Source organism: Gobio gobio, assembly GCF_949357685.1.
Source record: "Gobio gobio genome assembly, chromosome: 2".
Classification (NCBI taxonomy): domain Eukaryota; kingdom Metazoa; phylum Chordata; class Actinopteri; order Cypriniformes; family Gobionidae; genus Gobio; species Gobio gobio.
The window spans coordinates 1,289,534-1,316,359 of record NC_137098.1 but is presented as its reverse complement, the minus strand read 5'-3'; the positions used below and the strand labels follow the sequence as shown (position 1 = coordinate 1,316,359).

At 40.0% G+C, this 26,826-nt stretch overlaps 1 protein-coding gene across 17 annotated transcripts in view; it reads right to left on the bottom strand.

The window, feature by feature from the left end:
* ank2b (ankyrin 2b, neuronal) overlaps nucleotides 1–26,826 on the bottom strand; it is a 142,306-nt gene that overhangs the window by 106,159 nt on the left and 9,321 nt on the right. For all 17 annotated transcript variants that reach the window (XM_079805669.1, XM_079805657.1, XM_079805671.1 and 14 more), the window contains exons 2-6: nucleotides 21,351–21,452; nucleotides 8,628–8,726; nucleotides 7,039–7,137; nucleotides 6,863–6,961; nucleotides 5,066–5,251 (exon numbers count right to left, since the gene is read on the bottom strand). In XM_079805669.1, coding sequence (XP_079661795.1) covers nucleotides 5,066–5,251; nucleotides 6,863–6,961; nucleotides 7,039–7,137; nucleotides 8,628–8,726; nucleotides 21,351–21,452 — 585 coding nt within the window. The remainder of the gene's footprint in view (nucleotides 1–5,065; nucleotides 5,252–6,862; nucleotides 6,962–7,038; nucleotides 7,138–8,627; nucleotides 8,727–21,350; nucleotides 21,453–26,826) is intronic.

Below are 26,826 nucleotides of genomic sequence, written 5' to 3'. Positions count from 1 at the left end.
TATCTGACCAGCCGTATACTGTTAATATCGCTGGTCACGCATCTCGAAAAGTGTTCGCTAACGATATTAACAGTGTTAACGAACACTGTCGGGCCGAAACCCGAGGTGTCAAGTAACGAAGTACAAATACTTACCTTACCTTACTTAAGTAGAAATTTTGGGTATCTATACTTTACTGGAGTAATTATTTTCCAGCTGACATTTTCACGCAATTACTCTACTTCTTACATTTTAAAAATAGCCTTGTTACTCCTATTTCATTTCGGCTCGTTTTCATTCCAGCTTGTCATCGTTCAAAAAAACCCTATCCAGATAAATCGCGCCATCCTGATGGAGTGAGTTTGATTGTGGTTGGATGAGAAGTATAAACATATACCATTCCGACACCCTATTGGTTTGTACACAATCCATCACACATGCACACGACACGCATCACGTAATGCTCAGTAGTACACACACATATGGTTCTTTAATGTATTTGCGTTGTATTAAAATGCGTTCAATCTTAATGGGCGTATGTGCGGCTGAAACAGGTAGCCCAGTGCATCCCAGATTTCTCAACATTAACAGTTTAATATAACATTAGAATCATTATGGCCTTTAGAAAAATGTTTTTTTGAGGAGGTTTTGCACTATAGGCCCCTATGGCGTGGCCTAAACTTTTGTACTTAATGCCATTTTTTTATTTTATACTTTAAGTAGTTTTGAAACCAGTACTTTTACACTTGTACTTGAGTAAAAAGCTTGAGTTGATACTTCTACAGAAGTCTTTTTAAACCCTATCTGAATAATGAATGTGAATACTTTTGACACTAAATTTTTCAACAAAACATCGAAATACATCTAAATAATAAACTAAATTAACCATTTAAACTAAATTACTGATCAAATTATTGATCTAAAGCCCACACTGTCACTGTATGATACTTGAAATTTTTCCAGAATGGCTATACAACTGAATAAAATTATGCTGCATTATTTTCCTGTTTAACACTGTAAAGCTGCTTTGAAACAATCTACATTGTTAAAAGCGCTATATAAATAAAGTTGACTTGACTTGACACCTGTGGCCAAGACCTCGTATCTCTATATTTCGAAATTTTTGTTTCATTTTTTGGTCATCCTATCCTTTTGGTCATCCTTTACATCTGTCTGTGGGTTTTTGCAAATATTTAACTAATAAAAAGCATTTAAAAGAGGTTGTGACTAAACATCGTAACGCCATTGGCTCCTCAAACTGTCAGTCAAACCTCATAACTCCACCCACAGTTTGGAGCATTTCTGCTTGTTTGCAATGCAATGGTAAACATAAAGAACTGATGTTTGAGTAAGTACAGCGTTTTCTTTACCTAAGAAACACTATGGACTATGGTTTGAATGAATCCCTGTCTTTGACTGACATTACAGTACAGAACGGCTCTTTGGGTTTCACATTGTATACGCTTTAGTTTCGTGAGCGATTGAATGGAAGAAAGGTTTTTGGGAGCGTGTGTAACAATCATCCTTTTGATTTTCCAGAGTCCTTGGCTTTAGGGAAATCGGGGAAAGTCTCATTTAAGTTTTGTTACAAGCTGTTCCCACATTGGCAATAAAAAAACAATTAATACATGAAAATTCTTACATATAGCCCCTTTAAGACAATGGAGATGAATATACTTTATATATATTCATATTTGATATTTGCATGTAGCACTTACAAACTACATAGCATGAACATTTCCACTCAAGTGAGCATGCAGTAGTTTTGCATTGGAAACCGTTGTTATATTAAAGTGCACTTGCAGCTTAAAAGCGACTAAAGACTGAAATATTAATCCTGATGAAGAGGATTATAGATGTCTGGAGGATAGACACCGTCTGCACTATTGACTATCAGCCCATCTCTGATTAGAATAGCTCCACATGTGCAAATTAAACATCATCATCAATCACGAATACATCTTAAAAACACATTCTCATTCAATCTATTTCATAAATAAAACTGAAATGTGTGACATGACATATGCAAAGGCTTCTGGATGACGCTGTGATGAGACTAAACAGCCATGCAAAGGTCCAAAAGAACGAAACAAACGCTGAGAACAGAAAAACTCAATTCCACATGCCAAAAAGAGGACCAGATATGAATTCAATAAATCATAGCTTTTTATTTTCCAGAAAATTAGGAACTGGATAAATATCTCTACCTCAGTTGTCCTATTGACCATCATCTGTTGCAGCAGAAACAGGGAAGGAAATAGGTGTGTTATATTTCACTCAAACACATTTTCTCAAAGATGGCGGCTGCATGCAAGCGCAAAAGCCAGAGGTCTTCATTTTTCTGTGAGGGACCGTTTCATCCAGCCGGACACTAGCGAACCGTTCTTACATGACATGACGAATGGTGTGAGGTCACATGACCACTCAAATCACAATATTTCAGTGATTCCTCCTATTACCACTTTCATTGGAAAATAAGTGAACCCCTGTAACAAATACGTTTGTGACCGCAGATTTACAGTAGCAATCAAAAACGTACTTTGTGTGAAGCTGCATCCAGTGTTGGGTAACGCATTACAAGTAACGATTATGTAATCAGATTACCTTTTCAAGAAACGATTATGTAAGCATTACTTTTTCAAGTGTGTAATCAGATTACTTTTTCAAGTAATGATTATGTAATCAGATTACTTTTTCAAGTAACCATTATGTAGTAAGATTACTTTTTCAAGTGTGTAATCAGATATTACTTTTTCAAGTAACGATTATGTAATCAGATATTACTTTTTCAAGAAACAATTATGTAATCAATTTCTTTTTCAAGTAACAATTATGTAATCAGATATTACTTTTTCAAGTGTGTAATCAGATATTACTTTTTCAAGTAACGATTATGTAATCAGATATTACTTTTTCAAGTAACGATTATGTAATCAGATTATATTTTCAAGTAACGATTATGTAATCAGATTACTTTTTCAAGTAACGAGTGTGTAATCAGATTACTTTTTCAAGTAACGAGTATGTAATCAGATTACTTTTTCAAGTAACGATTATGTAATCAGACTACTTTTTCAAGTAACGAGTATGTAATCAGATTACTTTTTCAAGTAACGAGTATGTAATCAGATTACTTTTTCAAGTAACGATTATGTAATCAGATTACTTTTTCAAGTAACGAGTATGTAATCAGATTACTTTTTCAAGTAACGAGGTGTGTAATCAGATTACTTTTTTAAGTAATTAGTTATATAATCAGATTACTTTTTCAAGTAATGAGTTATGTAATCCGACTACTTTTTCAAGTAACGATTATGTAATCAGATTACTTTTTCAAGTAACAAGGTATGTAATCAGATTACTTTTTTAAGTAATTAGTTATGTAATCAGATTACTTTTTCAAGTAACAATTATGTAATTAGATTACTTTTCAAGTAACAATTATGTAATCAGATTACTTTTTCAAGTAACGTTTATGTAATCAGATCACTTTTTCAAATAACGAGGTGTGTAATAAGATTACTTTTTCAAGTAACGCGTTCTACTAAATGTGAGCAGGCGTTTACTAATCTCACTTGCACAAAAACACATTCAGTATTCCTCAAAATGAATAAAAACAGAAATGCAAACTCAGAATATTACGCAAAACCTGCTATAATTCAATGTTAAATAACACAGTTATACTTTATGTATTTAGTCTCACTTTATTATACTGTGTCTTTGTTGCCGACCTTTGGTGATTCAGTTTAACCATACGAATAAGAAAAAATTACTAGATTAATAATTTATTGCTGAAGTGTTAAACTTTCTTCTCCTGCATCCCACACAAAAAAAGCGGCGCCCTCTACTGTACTGTGAATTTGCATTTCCTCCAGTATGAGGCTTATTCATTTCACTTCTGGTGTGAAAGGCCCTTTACGTTTGACAAAAACTGATTTTTCTTGTTGTTGTTGTTGTTGTTGTTGTTGTTGTTGTTGAAACAAACAAACAAACAAGCCCCACCCCGTGAGTAAAAGTAATCCAAAAGTAATGTAATGCTTCACTTTCCACAAAAGTAACTAAGTGATGCAATTAGTTACTTTTTCCCAATATCATTAATTTTAAAAGTAACTTTCCCCAACACTGGCATCAAACATTTAACTATTTAATGATTAAATATTAAATAATGTGATATTCTATATTTATAGGCATCTAGGTAAAATATTAGGTGTAAACTGAAACTAGCTAATGTGCCTCAAAAGTTGATGACCGTAATACATAAATATTATTCTTTCATATTGCATAAAAGATCGAATTCTATTTAGATGAATCTAATTTGGTTCTTTCACACTAAACATGTGCATTCTGAACGCCTCGAATGTTGCATGTCTGAAGAAAACATTACTGACAGTACAAACCATTGGCCATGTTTAAAGAAAAATAAATACCTCCTTTAAAGCACACATCCGGTATGCATGCACACACTCTCAGTTTCGCAAGTGCATGCGGTTTCTGTGCATTTACAGAGGCTTGGCTTATGATATACACTAAGAAGAGGGAATGATTTTGAATGGGTAAGTAGATAAAAGAGAGAAACCCGGATAGCGTCGGGATGGACACACAGGACGCAGGCACATTTAGACTGGAGAGAGAAACAGAGAAATGCAGAGAGACAAACACAGACAGAAGATTGGCACAAAACATCCTGAAACCACACACACACACACGATCACACGCAAGGACAGTGTGACAAGATGCTGAATCTGTCACTGATCTGTTAGTGCATGCAGAGCAGGGATTGAATTTGAAAGTACCAATTGCTCCTCCGAACTATGTACAAAAACTGCTGTTCAAACTGCAGTCACATGACCCTTCAAACTATGCAGTGGATTGAGTAGATCTCTAAAATAATGTTAATTTCAGACTGAAGGCTAATGAAGAATGTTTGGGAACCGTTACCAGAACCAGATTACATGAAAATCATTCAGCTCCAGCCTCGACTGATTCACATCACACTGACATTACTCATAATCCTTCAGCACATCCGAATATAAATTCTGTTTTCATTTTGGCTGTCGAAATGCGGTATTGTGCCGGCCATATTTACCTTAGACTGAACGTCGGCATTGTGGTCATTTTGGAGCAGCAGGGCAGCAGATTTGGTGTCATCTTTGCGGGCTGCGATGTGAAGGGCAGGCAGACGCACTTTGCCCTTTGTGTCGTTCTCTAGAAGGATGGACACCACCTGATTATGGCCTTGCTGCAGGGCGATAGCAAGAGGTGTGAAGCCATCCTGCAAAACGAGAAGGGGAAAACCTCAATGCATCCAACCGTGCACACTGCAAAAAATGCTTTACTTACTCAGTATTTTTGTCTTGTTTTCAGTCCAAATATCTAAAAAATCTTACATTAAGAAGCATTTACTAGACAAGCAAAAGTTTCTGTCTTGTTTTGGGGGAAAATTAGCCTGGATGCCAGCCGAACTTAGCCCCGCCCACAACATTTTTACTCGGGCAGTTCGGTCTGGACTTTCTCCGTAGAGAAGTAATTATGCCAGAACAGAAACTGTTCGGACCAATGAAATCATGAGGGCGGGCTTTAGACGATGATGGACAGATGATAAACAGTAACGTAATCATCCACGTCATCAAAGGCGCTCGGGTTGAATTTGTTCTAATCCTAAACGGAGAACTTGTTCGTATATGCGTTCACCTTTACTATTTCTCTCAGAAACGATGATGGTGTTGGTAAGTAAACTCTGTGTATCCTTAAATTCTTTTTTTACAACACCGACAAAGATCGTTTACACTCATCTTTTTCTTCTAACGTTACTTATCCAGCGTGTGTGCAGACAGGGTTGCCAAGTTTTTACAACAAAACCCGCCCAATAGCTAACGTTATTTAGAACTAGCCAAAAACAAGCCCAATATCTTTCCGGCGGGGTTCTCCGGGGGGAAAAAAGGCATTTGGGGGGTAAAATATGTGTTATTTTGGCAGGGCTGGCAGCTAAAATTAGCATTTCTGGGTCTGTATATCACATAATTGGGGTCGCTTCAACCCGCGGACATGGCAACACAGGTCAGTTGAGTTCTGTTGACATTTGACAACTAACGTTATGCGTCGGTCCGTTGCTCTGATTGGTTGTAGGTCTATCCAATTGAGGTCTTTCCTGGTTCGGTTGAAACACACCCCATAATCACAGCCCAATGGTGCAGATCAGACTCATATTCTGACTAGAATTGAGTATGACGACGTCAGGCTAGGGGAAAATAACTCAAAATTTAAAAGCAAAATAATCTGCCAATGGGGTAAACAAAATAATCTTAATTCAAACAGAAAACAACATTATTTTGCTTACCCCATTGGCAGATTATTTTGCTTATCTTAAGCAAGAACTCCCTTAATTTTGAGTTATTTTCCCCCAAAATAAGACAAAAACTTTTGCTTGTCTAGTAAATGCTTCTTAATGTAAGATTTTTTAGATATTTGGACTGAAAACAAGACAAAAATACTAAGTAAGAAAAGCATTTTTGGCAGTGCATTATGCCAATATTGCAATCGATTTCATCTGCCAACACTTGTCAAGAAAAGTTTGGACCTTGTTGATATAGTTTAGAGTTGAGAAATATTATGGATTGATTAGTATTAGCATTATAAGCTGGCAATAAGCACTGACTGACATGACCAGAGAAATCTTTTGAATCAGCCACAAGAGTTTATAGTCTTCAGAATGGTTCTTGATTACCAAGAGGTTATTTCCCAATCCTAAGGTGCTACAAAGAACCATTAAAACACCTTTAGAACTAAAACATGTGAGAACGCAAATGCTGTGAGTTAATAGTATGTATAGCGGGTTGCAAAGATACTAAGAAGAGTGTAAAGTTAAAGTTTAGGCGCACTTTACCTCTGTCGCGGTGCTCTGGTTTCCACCATTCTCCAGAAGATATCGCACCACATCTAAATGGTTTTCTTGAGAAGCCATGTACAGGGGAGTGAATCCATTCTATGAAAGCACAGATTGTTAATTGTTGTTTTTAATTTGAGCACGTTTGCAGACATAAACGTCTGAGTTGCTCCTACCTGAGATTGCGAATTTATGTCCGCTCCCCTCTTGACCAGGGTCTTCACCACTTCTCCTTGTCCTGCTAGAGAAGCGATGTGTAGAGCTGTGTTTCCTTTCTGTGAGCCAAACAAACACAATCATCATTTGAGCAATCCATTCAGCCGATCTCCGTGTCTGGTGCTAGCACTTTTAGTATAGCTTAGCATAGATGAAAATGAAAATTAGCCCATGATTTACTCTCCCTCTCGTCATCCGAGGTGTGTGTGACATTCTTCTTTCAGACAAATAAAATCTGAGTTATATTACAAATGTTCAGGCTAATCCAAGCTTTATAACAGCAGTAATAGTTGCTCTGTTTTTGAAGTGCATAAAAAGTGCATCTGTGCGTCATATAACTGCTCCAGCGGCTCTGGGGTGTTAATAAAGGCCTTCTGAAGCGAATCGACGCGTTTGTGTAAGAAAAATCTCCATATTTAAAAATGTATTTCATTTTTTTCTATGGCTCTGCATCACCATCACTTCCGGCGAATAAGGTCAAAATACCGGCACGATCATAGATATATATACATAGATTCCTCATTAGTGCCTGCGCGGATCGGTCGAATGAGGCATCTACGTATATATATCTATGATCAGCCAGTATTTTGACCTTATTCGCCGGAAGTTATGGCGCTGGGAAAACTAGATGACATTCGTCTGATAAGAGGTAAAAAATAACACAAATACTGTTGGGTTTCTGGCAGAAAGCGATGGTTTGGTGTCTTCAGACATCAGTGTGTGTCCCACGAGCCGCAGGTTTAATGAGGATTCGTATGTGTGTGTGTTTTTACTCTCATTGCTCTCATACTCTAAAATATCCCCATTGACATCATTATAGACTATCACACTGTTACACATCTTCATCTGTGTTCTACTGAATGAACAAACACACCTACATCTCTGAAGCCCTGGGGTGAGCAGATACACATCAACATTACGTTTTTGGGTGAACTATCACTTTAACCAGATTTATCTACTAATACTCTAATGACTGCTAGTTGACATGTAGTTGCAAATTTATTTTATCGTAGAATGTTTAAAGTGATCTATGGAAACCAAATGAAACATTGAATCATTGCAGAGGGTCTAGACTTTGGAGCTGTTTGTTTCAGATTTGAACAGTGATGGGAATAACGGCGTTATAGATAAACGGCGTTACAAACGGAATTATTTTTTTCAGTAACGAGTAATTATTGGCTAAAAACCCAGGTGATAACGTGAGCTCCACTAATGAACATATTTAATATTGGGGGCATTCAAGTTATTTGACATATTTGAACATAAAAAAAAAAAAAGTAACACCGTTAGTGTTAGTTAGTGTAGTAGTTACTTTCCCTGGTAATTAGTTACTTTTATAATGATGTAACTCAGTTATTAACTCAGTTACTATTTGTAAGAAGTAACTAGTAACTATAACTAATTACTTTTTTAGAGTAACGTGCCCAACACTGGATTTGAATCAGGTCTGCTCTGTTGGAGTAGCGTTAGCTAGATCACCAATAATACCTAGAAACTGCAGACTCTGGTTTCGCAGGATCACACTACTGGAGCAAACACTGAACTCTACCTTAGTTGAGGAATCCACTGAAGATCCCCTGTCCAGCAGCTCCTGGACCAGCTCCATGTGTCCTTCCTTTGCTGCCAAGTGCAAAGCGTTGAGGCCATTCTGTGGAGGTCAGAGACAGAAGTTACCAAACCGAACAACGTCCAGGGCAAAGAAGACTGAAGTATACCTCCTCGTCCATTCCCAAGGTATGTTCCCTGTCTCAAACGCATATATTAAAGGGTTAGTTCACCCAAAAATAAAAAATTGTGTCATTAATGACTGAGCCTCATGTGGTTGGACACCCGTCAGACCTCCGTTCATCTTCAGACACAAATGAAGATATTTTAGTGTAAATCTGATGCTCTGAAAGGCCTCCATTGGCTCAACTTTACACTCTCAAGACCCTTAAAAGACACTAAAGACTAAAGTTACAAAGTCCATCTCACTACAGCGGCTCTACAATAACTTTATGAAGACGAGAATAGTTTCTGTGCGCAAAAAAACCCTAAATAACGACTTATATAGTGATGACGATTTCAAAACACGGCATCATGAAGCTTCGAAGCGTTATGAATCAGTGAGTCGATTCAGCGGTTTGGAGCGTTATGAATCAGTGAGTCGATTCAGCGGTTCAGAGCGTTATGAATCAGTGAGTCGATTCAGCGGTTTGGAGCGTTATGAATCAGTGAGTCGATTCAGTGGTTTGGAGCGTTATGAATCAGTGAGTCGATTCAGCGGTTCGGAGCGTTATGAATCAGTGAGTCGATTCAGCGGTTCAGAGCGTTATGAATCAGTGAGTCGATTCAGTGGTTTGGAGCGTTATGAATCAGTGAGTCGATTCAGCGGTTTGGAACGTTATGAATCAGTGAGTCGATTCAGCGGTTTGGAGCGTTATGAATCAGTGAGTCGATTCAGCGGTTCAGAGCATTATGAATCAGTGAGTCGATTCAGCGGTTCGGAGCGTTATGAATCAGTGAGTCGATTCAGCGGTTTGGAGCGTTATGAATCAGTGAGTCGATTCAGTGGTTTGGAGCGTTATGAATCAGTGAGTCGATTCAGCGGTTCAGAGCGTTATGAATCAGTGAGTCGATTCAGTTGTTTGGAGCGTTATGAATCAGTGAGTCGATTCAGCGGTTTGGAGCGTTATGAATCAGGGAGTCGATTCAGCAGTTTGGATCGCCAAATTGCAGCAGTTTGGCGGTTTGACACGCGATCCGAATCATGATTCAACTCACTGATTCATAACGCTTCGAAGCTTCATGAGGCTGTGTTTTGAAATCGTCATCACTATATAAGTCGTTATTTATGTTTTTTTTGTGCACAGAAACTATTCTCGTCTTCATAAAGTTATTGTAGAGCCGCTGTAGTGAGATGGACTTTGTAACTTTAGTCTTTAGTGTCTTTTAAGGGTCTTGAGAGTGTAAAGTTGAGCCAATGGAGGCCTTTCAGAGCATCAGATTTACACTAAAATATCTTCATTTGTGTCTGAAGATGAACGGAGGTCTGACGGGTGTCCAACCACATGAGGCTCAGTCATTAATGACACAATTTACATTTTTGGGTGAACTAACCCTTTAAGGAGAGATAAATGTCCCAGAAGTTGTTGAATGTCTGTCAGAGCAATGCTCGGTCTCCAAAGAGGGTATTGAATAGTAAAGGAGTGTTGCACACTAGCAGACGACCACTCCTGGCTAACTTAAAGGTCAGTGCAATCAAAATCACATGTGTATCCGTTTGGCTTACTTTCCACACCTCGCCTAGTTTGGGAAGCACAGGATGCTTTCACTAGAGATAGAGTGCACCGTAAACCCCACAATCAAAATAATGCATTGGTTTGAGTAGAGCCAACTCAAATTTAAACAAATTTAGAACTTTCTTTTTCTTTCGAGTTCTCAAAACGGACACTTTTTCAGTATTTGTTTCAGTGTTTTGAGTTTTATGAACTTGTTTCTTGTCATTTAGACTAACTTAAATTTAACCGAAACTGGGCTGGGATTTCTATTTCCCAGCATGCTTTGCCATGACACTCAAAAGGGAGAGTTAATGCTAAAATTAAGTGTTATATTGTGTTTTTTGTGCAGTAGTGTAAGGCATTACTAATCAATTTTCAGTAATATTTTACTCGGTACATGTTCAGCAACACTTTTAGCCCAAAATGTAATTGTTTCCCGCGAGTCCCGCGAGGCAAGATTTCGGCCTCTGTGCTCACGCTGGCCAGTGGAAACGCGGCTAAAGAAGACTTATGTGGCGTTCACACCGGACGCGATTCGCGCGAAGGTGGACGCTTGAACATTTTGAGTTTACTCGCTTCATTCGCGCGTGAAATTCACTGCACAACAGACGTGATTCTCCTCATGGGCGGAGCTTCTGCCAGCGGCTCGTCTCAGTGAGAAATGTCTGACATGGGCTGTGTTTACACGTCTTTTTTTGGTTAAAATCTACTGTTAATGTGTGACAAAACGTAGTTTCAAGACTTTTTCAGTCGATAATGTAGTTGTTTAAAGCTAAAATCTGTGGTTTATTTATATAAAGAGTGCCTATTTGAACATTTTATCTGGTGTTTTCGGAGTTGTGAGCGCTGGCTCTGATGTCTCTGTGGCGTCTCCAGATATAATTCGTCTTGTAACGGCCGATCTTTGCTCTCATGGATCTATAATTTGTTCCCTGGCAAATCGTTTAGGCTGAAGGCAAAGTGAAGTTTCATTACTTTATATTTTTAGGCTACAACTGTACGTTGCAGTTGTAACTAGCACTGACTTTGAATGTTTGACTGAATTGTTTGCTTTATTTCATGTATAGCTTCTTATACCTTTTACTTATACTTTTGTATTATTGATCAAACATAAACTTGCATTTAACAAAAAGAGACTGTGTTGTGTTTCATGTCATTTAATGTTATCACAGTGATAATCATATTGTCTGAACCAGATATTAATATACAGATTTTCTCCTCATTGTTGTCACTACTAAAGCAAGCTCCTGATTGGTTAATGCGGCGTGAAATATCCGCCAAAGTTCAGATTTTTCAACTTGAGCGGTTCGCGCGAATCGCGCATTAAAAACGCTCAATTCGTGTCCTTCGCGCCGCCTCAATCGCGCGAATCGCACCGCAGAATGCCATTTCGCGTCTCTGCATTGACTTAACATGTAAATCACTCGCGTGAATCGCGTCCGGTGTGAATGCACCATTAAAGGCTCTGTCGTTTCAAAGAATAGCACAAGGGCGAGCGCGTCGAGTATAAACACCTCCGCAAACGCGCAGTCAGCGAGAGTATAAACAAGGCTTAATAAATGAAGATGGCAGAAGAAGAATTGGATCGTTCGTGATTCTGGGTGTTTCTCAATGTCAGTGAAAAGGTCCGTTAGCCATCAATAACGTCATTTGTATAATATCAATACGGTAGTAATTTGTACTGGCATTTAAACATTAAACTTTACTTATATTTACTACGGTTATAACAAATGTTTGGTAACGTAAATACTTACACTTGAAAGCATATTGCCCCGTTAACAACGTCCGATATTTTGTATTTTTTGAACAAGATAGCAAAGCTGTGCGCATAGGATTGTGGGTGATTTGAGAGCGCAAAGGCTACTCGTATGCATCCTTTCCTCTATATGGCATATTTTTCGAACGAAGGACTCAGACCTTGGTCGAAATTCTGAGGATCCTCGACATTGGAACAGCCCTTCGACGGATGTCGGTGACGTAGCATCCTCGAAATTCTGGCTTCCGAGGATCCTTCCTTGACATTGAGAAACGCCTTCAGTCTGTCATCCTTTCTTTCTTGAGCCTTCACTTTGCCAATGATTTGCTATATATTGTTAGTAGCCTGGATAGCCCACTACAGTCATTGTGCCTCATCATATCTCCTCTACTGGATGTAAAATGCTCTGTAGTAGCTACCTTTTGTCATGTTAGAATGTTAAGTTCTACTTCTGTAGTTATTTTGGTGAAAGTAACGCAAAAGTAATACAGGAGTAATGTAACGCATTACAAATCTGAGACCAACATGTCCTCCAATCAATACGCCTATAGGTGGTTTGTCACTTCCCTGAAATACGACCGACAGGAGCGTTTACTTGCTCATAAAGCGTATATGCATTATAAATCACTGGGTAGGTTCAGGGGTGGTTCAGGGGTGGTTTAGGGCGGTTCAGGGTGGTTTAGGGCGGTTCAGGAGTGGTTAGGGTGGTTAGGGTGGTTTAGGGCGGTTCAGGGTGGTTTAGGGTGGTTCAGGGGTGGTTTAGGGTGGTTCAGGGGTGGTTTAGGGGTGGTTTAGGGTGGTTCAGGGTGGTTTAGGGTGGTTCAGGGTGGTTTAGGGTGGTTTAGGGTGGTTCAGGGGTGGTTACGACGGTTCAGGAGTGGTTAGGGTGGTTCAGGGGTTGTTCAGGGTGGTTTAGGGTGGTTCAGGAGTGGTTTAGGGTGGTTTAGGGTGGTTCAGGGTGGTTCAGAGGTGGTTCAGGAGTGGTTTTGGGTGGTTCAGGGGTGGTTCAGGGTGGTTCAGGGGTGGTTTAGGGTAGCTTAGGGTGGTTCAGGGGTTGGTTTAGGGTCGTTCAGGGGTGGTTTAGGGTGGTTCAGGGTGGTTCAGAGGTTGTTCAGGGGTGGTTTAGGGTGGTTCAGGGGTGGTTCAGGGGTGGTTTAGGGTAGCTTAGGGTGGTTCAGGGGTTGGTTTAGGGTGGTTCAGGGGTGGTTCAGGGTGGTTCAGGGGTGGTTTAGGGTGGTTTAGGGGTGCTTCAGTGGTGGTTCAGGGTGGTTCAGGGGTGGTTTAGGGTGGTTCAGGAGTGGTTCAGGGGTGGTTCAGGGTGGTTCAGGGTGGTTTAGGGTGGTTTAGGGGTGCTTCAGGGGTGGTTTAGGGTGGTTCAGGGATGGTTTAGGGTGGTTTAGGGTGGTTCAGGGGTGGTTCAGGGTGGTTTAGGGTGGTTTAGGGTGGTTCAGGGGTGGTTTAGGGTGGTTCAGGGGTGGTTTAGGAGTGGTTAGGGTGGTTTAGGGTGGTTCAGGGGTGGTTTAGGTTGGTTCAGGGGTGGTTCAGGAGTGGTTAGGGTGGTTTAGGGTGGTTCAGGGGTGGTTTAGGTTGGTTCAGGGGTGGTTTAGGGTGGTTTAGGGTGGTTTAGGGTGGTTCAGGGTGGTTCAGAGGTGGTTCAGGGGTGGTTTAGGGTGGTTCAGGGGTGGTTCAGGGGTGGTTTAGGGTAGCTTAGGGTGGTTCAGGGGTTGGTTTAGGGTGGTTCAGGGGTGGTTTAGGGTGGTTCAGGGTGGTTTAGGGTGGTTCAGGGGTGGTTTAGGGTGGTTTAGGGGTGCTTCAGTGGTGGTTCAGGGTGGTTCAGGGGTGGTTTAGGGTGGTTCAGGGTGGTTTAGGGTGGTTTAGGGGTGCTTCAGGGGTGGTTTAGGGTGGTTCAGGGGTGGTTTAGGGTGGTTCAGGGGTGGTTTAGGGTGGTTTAGGGTTGTTCAGGGTGGTTTAGGGTGGTTCAGGGGTGGTTCAGGGTGGTGGTTTAGGGTGGTTTAGGGTGGTTCAGGGGTGGTTTAGGGGTGCTTCAGGGGTGGTTTAGGGTGGTTCAGGGGTGGTTTAGGGTGGTTCAGGGTGGTTTAGGGTGGTTCAGGGGTGGTTCAGGGTGGTGGTTTAGGGTGGTTTAGGGGTGGTTTAGGGTGGTTCAGGGTGGTTTAGGGTGGTTCAGGGGTGGTTCAGGGTGGTGGTTTAGGGTGGTTTAGGGTGGTTCAGGGGTGGTTTAGGAGTGGTTAGGGTGGTTTAGGAGTGGTCAGGGTGGTTTAGGGTGGTTCAGGGGTGGTTCAGGGGTGGTTTAAGGTGGTTTAGGTTGGTTCAGGGGTGGTTCAGGGGTGGTTAGGGTGGTTTAGGGGTGGTTCAGGGGTGTTTTAATGTGGTTTAGGGGTGGGGTGGATGTAGTTGTTAATAAAAAAAGATTTTTTCTAAATGGGAATATGACAAATGGTGATAAAAAGTCCACACATTGCATTTAAATGAACACGCATTTTGATTGGTAACGATCATTTCATGATGACTGGCGTAACACGATACTGTCATTATTTTGTCGAGTCTTTTTCGGAGGACAGTCTGTCTGAGACAGTAATATTGTAAGGTAAAGAATTACTTTTAAATAACAGTAACAAGTCATATATAATGTATTACAGTTTGGAAGTAACTTGCACAACATTGAACATGTGCTATGCTAATGCTAATGCTACCAAAGCATTGCGTAACCAGCTAGCAAGGTGGCATTCATTGAATTACCTCGGTTAAGTTTCCACTAATGCAAATCTGGGATTACATTATATTTTTAAGTTAAATGTATGAATTAGCTTACTCAAGAGCAATTAAAATGTATGATTACAAAATAAAAATCTGCAAGTTCTGCTTACACTAAACTTTACATTTATTAACTGATTACCTCAAATGTTTTGAGTTTCGCCAACGTGTCCGGGTTTACAGTGTGCCTACTCATTCTTTAGTATTGTTGTTATTATTATACCCATGTTGTTTATTAATAGAAAAGCAATCAAAACTATAAAATAATGCAAATGTAGTGAATATGAGCATAAAACCACTTCCCCATGTGCTCCTCTCAATCACAGACTGAGCCGAATGATGAGAACTGGTTGAATATATCATGTAACAAACACTGCAGACTGTCCTCCAGCCCCAGCGGCCGGCTCAACTTACCTCGAGCTCGTCTTACGCAACCCTACTCCAATACTGGACCACATTACAAATATAGTTTGTGATAGTTAAACACCCCTGGCCAGAGTAATTTTTTTAACCCCTTTTTGAGAATCCAAACTTAAATGGCTGTAATTCAAGAAAGCTTAACCCTTAATCAGATAGACCCCAAACTTTAACAGAGCGATTGCATAAGGAAATATACATTTCTTACATGGAAAACTATATATCATTTTTTTTATTTACTTCTCAGCTATACATTTATGCTGTGTTTTTGTGGGTATTTGGTAGTTTTTTACCTATTTACTGCACAAATACTTAACTATGTCATAAATTGGCTCATTAAAAATTATTTTTTTTAATGAAAAATCACTTGAATTATGATCTTAATTAAATATAAATAGTTTTTGGACATTGCTCTATGTGTTAGGGATAGAATACCGCCATCTGTAGGTTTGTGGAAAAACTTTAGGAATTATAGTTAAAGAGAGAAAGAGAGTAGAATGAGCACATTATCCACTAGAGGTCCAGAGGGAAGTTATGCAGAAGTTAAGCTGCCTTTCATCTTTCTTTTATTTGCCCTTTTCCCTCTCTTTCTCATGATTGTTCATGTTGCATTTGTGCTCTAGTTTTTGTCCTTCATTTATGTATGGATTTTTTTCAGATTTATGCCAGTTTTGTTGATTTTATTTGCCCATTTCAATAAAAATGCTCTCTGTTGCAGTCACACACTTGTGTGTGTTTGTACGTGTGTGTGTGTGTGTGTGTGTGTGTGTGTGTGTGTGTGTGTACGTGTGTGTGTATATGAGATTTGTGTTTATGCTCTAGGACCAGATCTTGATATAAATGTAGACATTTTCAGATTTATACTGGATTTAGTAAAATTTTAACCAAAAAAGTGAACTTTTTTTTTTTTTTTTACACTTTCCCATTCATTTTCAATGTGGGGTCAATCTGACCCCGAGGGACTTAAACGGTCAATTTTTTTTACACACCTTTAGAACAACCAAATCAAGCCCAGATTTTGTGTGCATGTTTAGATTATTTAGGAAAAGTCCCAGAGTCTCATGGCCCTGAGATGAAGGAACACTTTTAAAAATGGAGGAAAAGTCCAGTGGGGTCAGATGGAGCCCAAGGGCCGATTAAGGGTTAAAACAAGCAAGATTATCTGCCAATGGTGTAAAATAATCTAGTTTCTGTTTGGGACAGGAACAAGAAACAAGATTTCAAATTTTTCAAATATTTTTCTTACCCCATTGGCAGATCATTTTTAAGCAAAAACTCAATTAATTTTGAAATGAATTTTGAAAAAACATCTTGATTTTACGTTTTTTTTTTTAGATGTTTGGACTGGAAACGACAAAAATACTGAGTAAGAAAAGCATTTTTTCCAGTGAATAGAAACTGAAGCACATTTTTGATTAAACTGATAATCACTCAAGAATATCCTCATGATACAGACGATCAGCTCAATGACAGAACAACCTTTACTGAGATATTAATAGCCGGCTGTTGTTGACTTTTCACACGCTAAGTCTTTAAATCAATGTTTGGGAACATTCACAGATATCTCAACATTGATGCGAACCCAACTATGCAATATTTTCTGTGCTCTTTAGCTTGTGTGGATGTTTGTCTTCAATATGAGACTGAAAACCTTACACATGAACCATCTTGTCTTTGGAGAGCTTCTGCTGAATACACATGCTAATTTTACATGGTTTCTTTCCAGCTGGTTCGAGCTGGTCTGCAAACAGTAGGACAGGTGGGGTCAAGGTCAGATGACTATGCTAACCCAAACAACATGCTAGCCTTAAGGAGGGAAAGCCAAAGGACACTTGAAAGCGTAGACTGAAGTGTGCCTGATGTTTAGCCCACCGCACACACACTGTTGCCATAGCAGAGCTGTTAACAAGCTTTGCACGAGGTCGGCACTTGATAATGGAGATCCTGAAATAGCAGCAAACACTCGTGATGAAGCACCAATAGTGTAGAGTCAACATTCGGAAGATAAAACAGTTGTTGCATGATTATGACTTTCCTCTGCCACAGATCAGAATAGTTTAACAGATGCGCCCAAGCGTCCGTAAATACTAATAAAACATCCCAAACGTTTCTGTAAGGATCTGTGTAAGGCGTAGTGATCTGGAACTGTAATGTGGTCAAAACTAGGGGTGGGCGATATAGCCTCAAAATTATATCGCGATATTTCAAGAATATTTGCGATAACGATATTTATGACGATATATAAAAAAAATATATGGTTAATAAGTTTTATTGGTTATTGCAGCTGGTAGGCAACAGCATTTATTAGTGCAAACAAAACCATAACATTTTAGTTTAACAGTAACTAATGTAATTTATCTGAATATTTGATTCTGATTAAAATTGAAAATCGTTTAATCAAGTCAAATTTAAGACTTTTTAAGACCATTGTGAATTAAATTTAAGACCTATTTAAAGTAAATCCAGTCACGAAATTACTTGCAAAGTAAATTAATTTATTAAAATTGAACAAATCGATAAACTTGCACTTCCCCATAGCTCAATCCCACCAGGATTTCGCTGTTTTTGTGATTTTTTTAGATGAAAATGACTGAATTTGTGGTGGTAATTTCCAGAAATGTGCATAATTAGGATACCACATTTACTATATTATGTATTATATTAGATGCACAATAGTCACACATGACAATAGAATAAACAAAATGAATAAATCTTGTTTATTGTGGTTTCTTGACATTATTTTGCGGTGAAAATTACAAATTATGCAGGACCTCAAAAAATGCATTGCTGATTTTTCATTGTATTTAGTAATGGCGGAAATGCGAAGAATAAAGCTGAAGAATAAAATCCATTTGATGTGTCTGTGGTACAATCCGAAAGAGACTCGCGCCAATAACACGAAAGCTGATTGGCTGCAATATAAGTTACATATTGGTCTCATTTGCAGTCGTAATATAGCGAATTATATTTGGACTAGCGAAAGAAAGAACTACAACACCACGGAATTAAAAAACAAAACATTCTAGAGCGTTTCAATGAGCTTTAGAGCTAGCGTTACATGGACATAGGAAAATGAAGACCTTTTTAAAACTATTGAAGACCTAGATCAGAATAATTCCACCAATTTAAGACTTTTTAAGGCCTAAAATTTTGATTTTGAAATTCTAGACTTTTTTAGACTTTTTAAGACCCAGCGGAAACCCCTGTTTAATGCACAGGTAGTTCCAAGTCAGATGGATCCTCGTTCTATATTATTGCGCTGTTTTCATTTCAGGTGTGTTTAGACAGAGGTTTAAAAGTCCGAAAGTCCGAATGAAAATGCTGCATATAAACACTGCTTTCATAAGGATACACACATTTTTCTGAAGTGTTAAACTTTTTATTTTGTAACAAGTTATGAAGATAATGTTGGAATATTGACACAGACATAGCCTGGATACGCCATCTCATCTGACAGCGTTTTTTCCCAGGTACTTTCTACTTCAACTGCGCCTGACAGAAGAATTTATTTTTCTGAGGTGTTTCTTACAGCAACACCAGATCGGTTTAGATAACGTCTTGTGTAAACTGTCCACAGAATCGTTCAATCGGAATGATTTTAATCGGACTTACATAAAAGTGTGCATGTAAACGGGGCTATTCAGCAATGATGGGGTTACATTGCTATTTTTCAGTAATAAACGCAGATCTTCGTTAAAAGAGACGCTGAATTCGTCACACAGGTACGAATCTCTCTCTCTCTCTCTCTCTCTCTCTCTCTCTCTCTCTCTCTCTCTCTCTCTCTCAATAATTAATCCAAATAAATGCTATAATCCATTCATTCAAATAAATGTAATCTTACGCACTACTTTATCTCTGTGTCTGATTCAAAGGAGGCAGAAAGCTAGATCTAACGAGCCGTAACTGACGAAAATAACTGGCAATGTTACCCTTCCGGTCAAATATTGCGCTGATAACATCAATAGCAGCTTTAAGTTGTTTAAGTCTGACCTCTTGTAAGCAAGTAGCTCCTTCTTAGGTACTAAGTGGTTATTGGAGGCTGACATGCTGCTCTTCGTGTTTACTCTGACAGGTGTTGTTGTTGTGCGCGCTAGGGAACGTAAATGCGTCATACGCCATCATGTCACTATATCATTGATATTGCGATATGACACTTTTTTATCATGTAAAAATGTATACCGGTATTATCGTGGATGGTATGATATGGCACACCCCCAGTCAAAACTTGCCTGGAACTACTTTAGCCGTGCGTTTACTGGAAAATGATTTCACTCTGTGGCGAGGTGGAGGAGCGAGAGACATGGGAGGAGTGAGCGAGACCAGTGAGGGATTGAGAATGAGCGTCACCTGCGAGGCACACCGGTCTCGAGTCCCCTCATGAGGGAGCACGGAGGATATAATGACGAGCGACACGAGTGAAGGACGAGAGAGGACCAGTGTCCGGTTGCATAAGCACCTTCAGTTTTTCCCTCAAGTATGAACTTAAGGGGCGATTTCCCCTTACCTAAGAGAATAACTTAAGGGTGTTGCATATAATCTCTTAAACGGTTCTCTTAGGGAAACATTGAAGTGTTTGACGACCTGGATTCACGTTATAAAGTCTTGTTGCCATAGATACGCAAAACACTAACACTAATGCTGCGTTCACCCCAAACGTGAATAGAGCAGCAAATTCACGTCTAGTTTGACTCTTGAACTTTGAATGCATTTGCGCGTCCAAAGCGAGATGGGAAATGACCATTAAGGGGTTTTATGCAACACTTAACGCTTTTTAAGGGATTACTGAAGTGAAAAAACAGCATTTATGGGGAATTCTAAGTGTTTATGACGTTTCACTTAAAGAAACCCTTAAGTAATACTTAGGTTTTAAGGGAAACATAAGGGCGAACTTAAGGGAACATTACACTTAAGGTGCTTTATGCAACCGGGCACAGGCCTGGATTTTAAGTTGTGTTTTACGTTTGTGTATGTATGTACTTTCATTTTATTTATTTATTCTCTTAAAGTCTGTTGAACGTTCGCCGGTTCCCGCCTCCTTCTTCCCTGAACCTACAAACTCTGTTACACACTCCATAGGATGGTCATTGACCAATCAGAATCAGCCCTATAAGTATATTTTATGTAACCACAACAAGAATGGAAATGATTTTCCTGGTTTTTAAAATGTGTTTGCAGGGCTTTTGTAAGAATGGTTGCAGGACAGTTTTCCTGTTGCTACTGCATGTTAAAGGTCTCTCTGCATAAGGGTCAACATGTCTTTAATAATCTACACAAAATCCTCTTCATTTATACTCTTTATACTGGCTTGCCAGGGCGCGGTAAAGCAAATACTGCTAGTGCCAAACCTCTAATACACCTTATTTCACAAATAAATTGCTAATACATTTAACAAATAATTACAACAGGCATTGTTTGCTCTTTCCTGTCTGGTTTTTGGCTGTAGTTTTGCCTTTTGTGCCAAATAATTTTGTCAGATAAATACCGTAACCAAGTTTAGTGTTTCGTTCTTCCCTCATATTTTGATGGTTTAACTGAACTTGTCATTAAAAAGGAAATGACAATGCTTTTCCCTCACTTCACTGCAAAAAATGCTTTTCTTACTTAGTATTTTTGTCTTGTTTTCAGTCCAAATATCTAAAAAATCTTACATTAAGAAGCATTTGCTAGACAAGCAAAAGTTTTTGACTTGTTTTGGGGGAAAATAACTCAAAATTAAGTGAGTTTTTCCTTAAAATAAGCAAAATAATCTGCCAATGGGGTAAGCAAAATAATCTTGTTTTCTGTTTGAATTAAGATTATTTAGTTTACCCCATTGGCAGATTATTTTACTTATTTTAAGCAAAAACTCCCTTAATTTTGAGTTATTTTCCCCCAAAACAAGATAAAAACTTTTGCTTGTCTAGTAAATGCTTCTTGTTTTGAGAATTTTTAGATGTTTGGACAGAAAACAAGACAAAAATACTGAGTAAGAAAAGCATTTTTTGCAGTTTAGAGCTTTTCCAAGTCGTGTTAGAAATTCCAGTAGGAAACCTGCACACATTCCTGTAGGATTTGGACAGTGTTGTACCTGATTACAGGTGCTGATGTCCACTCCGCCCTTCAGGAACTCCACAACCTTGTCAATATTTCCTGCTCTCGCTGCTCGGAGAAAACTGGTGTTGCTGTCCGACTGGAAGAAAGAAGAACATGTCATTGTTAGATCATCTCTGAATTACTAGAGTACTGATACTGTTCCACACGTTCATCATGGACAACACGTTTAATGTAAACACCTGAACAAGGCCTGAAATGCACACGGCTGTTCAAAGCTGAAGAAGTCTAGATGAGGGATGAAAAGGCAGATTGGAGAGGGAAAAAAGCTGCAGTGCGCCATTAATACCTCAGCAGAAATACTGGCCACAGCAGATGATGAGTGAAGAACTGCACACCTTTAGTGACTGTGAGTGTGTGTGTGTGTGTGTGTGTGTGTGTGTGTGTGTGTGTGTGTGTGTGTGTGTGTGTGTGTGTGTGTGTGTGTGTGTGTGTGTGTGTGTGTGTGTGTGTGTGTGTGTGTGTGTGTGTGTGTGTGTGTGTGTGTGTGTGTGTGTGTGTGTGTGTGTGTGTGTGTGTGTGTGTGTGTGTGTGTGTGTGTCGCTCCTTCAGGGGCTTCAGCGGCCTTGTCTGATTCCTACACTTGAGTCCAGTATAGAGGAGTATCTCAGGACAGCTCTCAGGAGAGTTAGGTGTGCTCTTTGATTTATATAAATCAAAACATTGCTTTTATGCAACACTGCCTTTCAGGTGCGTGTATAAGTTTAATAATATGATCAAATGCTTAAAGATCCCGTGATATTCAGGTGGTCCACCTAATCAGCCACCTCCTAAGCCAACTTGGACCAGCTTAAGCAGGATTTCAACAAGGTACATTTTGCTAATAGAGGTGAAGGTATAACAGTGATTAATCCACTAAATACTGTATCTTTAATCTGTGCAAAATGCATTAACAGGGTTTCTGCAGGTTCACCAAGTCAAATTTAAGACCTATTTAAAGTAAATCCAGTCACGAAATTACTTGCAAAGTAAATTAATTTCTTCAAATTGAACAAATCGATAAACTTGCACTTCCCCAAAGCTCAATCCCACCAGGATTTCGCTGTTTTTTTGTGATTTTTGAGATGAAAATGACTGAATTTGTGGTGGTAATTTCCAGAAATGTGCATAATTAGGATACCACATTTACTATATTATGTATTATATTAGATGCACAATAGTCACACATGACAATAGAACAAACCAAATGCATAAATCTTGTTTATTTTGGTTTCTTGACATTATCTAGCGGTGAAATTACAAATTATGCAGGACCTCAAAAAATGCATTGTTGATTTTTCATTGTATTTAGTAATGGCGGAAATGCGAAGAATAAAGCTGAAGAATAAAATCCATTTGATGTGTCTGTGGTACAATCCGAAAGAGACTCGCGCCAATAACACGAAAGCTGATTGGCTGCAATATAAGTTACATCTTGGTCTCATTTGTAGTCGTAATACAGCGAATTATATTTGGACTAGCGAAAGAAAGAACTACAACACCACGGAATTAAAAAACAAAACATTCTAGAGCGTTTCAATGAGCTTTAGAGCTAGCGTTACATGGACATAGGAAAATGAAGACCTGTTTAAAACTATTGAAGACCTAAAACAGAATAATTCCACCAATTTAAGACTTTTTAAGGCCTAAAATTTTGATTTTGAAATTCTAGACTTTTTTAGACTTTTTAAGACCCAACGGAAACCCTGATTAACGAAAAATATTAATTTCCCATTCATGCGAGAGCTGGAGGCCTTTCTGTATGGATTCTGTGATTCCCTCTGAATGCCAGTTTCCTCCACAGTCCAGTGGCACAGAAGCGGCGCACTGAAACACTAAAGCATCAGATGCCAACCAGCGCCAACACACACGTCTGTCAAGTTTTGTCGGATCAGTGCGATACCCCTCTCGACGTCTGTTGCCTTCTTGTTTGTCAGGATGTGGAATCTCTGAGTCAAACGCACTGTAATCTGGTGATTGTCATGTTGTTTGCGAATCATCTATACGGTCCGAGATGCTGGGAAAGGCTCCAACATCCTCATGACACTGTTATATATCGTGTTATGGTAAATGATAAAACGTTAAAATACTATATTTGTCTAAATAAAATGCAACTGAAGCCAACCCGGACAAGTCAAAGGATCATTATCTGTCTTGTAGAGCATGAAACATTCATTCTCAGAGATGCTCTGCTTTAATCCACGCACTGTGTGAAGGGTTTATGAATAATTCAGCATCCCATGACAAGTAAAGCTCGAAACATTCTCATCCCAGCCCAGTAACCAAGGAGACCGGCAGATCTGCCCCCCTCTGAAACCACACAACAAACCTTCTTGTCTGTCAAGATGAATAATTCCTTCAAAATCATTTCCTTGCACTAAGAATAGGGGCTTGTCACCGGATGAACCTTTTCATAGTTCCTAGAACTATTGGCAAACTATTATAGCCTATACACACTATACTGCCGCTCCACATCCCTGAGTTCAGGTGTTCAACCCCTTCATGGCCACAGGTGTATAACTCCAGCTCTAGGCCTGCAGACGCTTCTACACACATTAGAGAGAGAATGGGCCGCTCTCAGGAGTGAGTGTGTGTGTGTGTGTGTTCGCTTCTACACACATTAGAGAGAGAATGGGCCGCTCTCAGGAGTGAGTGTGTGTGTGTGTGTGTGTGTGTGTGTGTGTGTGTGTGTGTGTGTGTGTGTGTGTGTGTGTTCGCTTCTACACACATTAGAGTGAGAATGGGCCGCTCTTAGGAGTGAGTGTGTGTGTGTGTGTGTGTGTGTGTGTGTGTGTGTGTGTGTGTGTGTGTTCGCTTCTACACACATTAGAGAGAGAATGGGCCGCTCTCAGGAGTGAGTGTGTGTGTGTGTGTGTGTGTGTGTGTGTGTGTGTGTGTGTGTGTGTGTTCGCTTCTACACACATTAGAGTGAGAATGGGCCGCTCTTAGGAGTGAGTGTGTGTGTGTGTGTGTGTGTGTGTTTGTGTTCGCTTCTACACACATTAGAGAGAGAATGGGCCGCTCTCAGGAGTGTGTGTGTGTGTGTGTGTGTGTGTGTGTGTGTGTGTGTGTGTGTGTGTGTGTGTGTGTGTGTGTGTGTGTGTGTGTGTGTGTGTGTGTGTGTGTGTGTGTGTGTGTGTGTGTGTGTGTGTGTTCGCTTCTACACACATTAGTGAGAGAATGGGCCGTGATCGGTGGAGCCTGTGCAATAAGGCCAAATATTACACTAAATATTCAACTCTCAACTGTTAGTGGGATTATAACAAAGTGGAAGTGATTGGGAACAACAGCAACTCTGCCACAAAGAGCTGGGTCAGCGCATGCTGGGGGTCACAGAGCGGGGTCAGCGCATGCTGAGGGTCACAGAGCGGGGTCAGCGCATGCTGGGGGTCACAGAGCGGGGTCAGCGCATGCTGGGGGTCACAGAGCGGGGTCAGCGCATGCTGAGGGTCACAGAGCGGGGTCAGTGCATGCTGAGGGTCACAGAAGTGGCCAACTTTCTGCAGAGTCAAGAGCTCCAGACCTCCAAACTTCTGTGTCCTTCAGATGAGCTCAAGAACAGTGTGTAGAGCTTCATGGAATGGGTTTCCATGGCCGAGCAGCTCATCCAAGCCACACATCACCAAGTGCAATGCAGAGCGTGGGATGCAGTGGGGTAAAGTGCGCCGCCACTGGACTCTAGAGCAGTGGAGACGTGTTCTCTGAGTGACCAATCACGCTTCTCTGTCTGACAATCCCATGGACGAGTCTGGGTTTGGCGGTCGCCAGGAGAACGGGACTTGCCTGACTTTTTTTCAGGGGTTGGGGTTGGCCCCTTAGTTCAAATGAAAGGAACTCTTAATGCTTCACCAAGACATTTTGGACAATTTCATGCTCCCAACTTTGTGGGCCCAGTTTGGGGACGGCCCCTTCCTGTCCCAGCATGACTGCTCCAGTGCTCAAAGCGTCTCCATAAAGACATGGATGAGGAGTTTGGTGTGGAGGAACTGGAGTCCTGACCTCAACCCGATAGAACAGCTTTGGGATGAATTAGAGCGGAGACTGAGAGCCAGGCCTTCTCGTCCAACATCACAGATCTTCTAGCAGAATCCCCATAAACACACTCCTAAACCTTGAGGAAAGCCTTCCCAGAAGAGCTGAAGCTGCAAAGGGTGGGCCCGACTCAATATTAAATTAATGGGATGGCATTAAAGTTCATGTGCATGTAAAGGCAGGCGTCCCAAAACTTTTACATTTACATTTACATTTATGCATTTGGCAGACGCTTTTATCCAAAGCGACTTACAATGGCCTTATTACAGGGACAATCCCCCTGGAGCAACATGGAGTAAAGTGTCTTGCTCAAGGACACACTGGTGGTAACCGCTGGGATCGAACCAGCAACCTTCTGCATATCAGTTCCATGGTTTAACCCACTGGACCATCTAACTCCATCACCACTTTTGGCAATATAGTGTATTTACTCCAGAAAATAACTCTACAAATATGGAAATCAGTGATAGATGGACCTCTCAACCTTTTACGCTAAAGAGAAAATCCAACGCAACTTTGAGGGGACCAAGCGAAACATGATTATGACATGACTGGTAAACCAAGACAGTCTTGCTGGGTAAAGGCGGGTGCACATTATGGCCACGATTTGACCGTCTGAGACCAATTTACCAAATCCTAAAAGATTCCTCTGATCCTAGGCTAAAATCTGAACTCTTTGATCGTTAGTTTGACATGTTCACCAGCAGCCGATTAATGATTGCTACGATACATTTTGTACCTCAGACGAAATTCTGGCAGAGTCAGAAGACTTCTCCTACGACTTCTCCAACGACGACCGTCAAATTATCTTCGTTTTTCAAGACAAACTATGACCAAAATGAGCGCTAGAGATTTCTTTGTAGCCACCATTTCAATCCCGCGTGTATGCAGCTCACGATCACTGAACACAACCCAATCACTGGGTTAAAACAACCCAATCGCTGGGTTAAAGCAACCCAATTGCTGGGTTAGTCCATTTTCAACCCAACTTGGGTTATTTTTAACCCAGCATTTTTTAGAGTGTAGCACAACACACACTAACACATTCACACAACATACAGAAAGACACAAATGAGCATCTGCAGAAACACAGAATCAAATCAAAGAAACACAGCTGTACTTACAGTAAGAGAATGTATGAAGCAAATGTCTATGAGTCAAGAGTCAATTACAATGTATTTTACCTTGCTTACCTTTCACAATTGCTTTTGGCTTTCTCACTTTACAGACAAACGTAGTTTCTTTGAGTTGCTAAATGTTAAACGAACGGCTGGAATTTATGTAATTTTTTTCCCTGTAAAGTCTCCTTTGAAAAAATGTCTTGTGTAAAGGGCTAAATAAATAAAATCTTAGACTGCCTTGTAGAATTGATTTCTCTGCAGCTCTCAAGGGCAGAGAAAAGTCGTGTTGTGTACAGCAGTTTAGCGTTTTGAATACTGCAG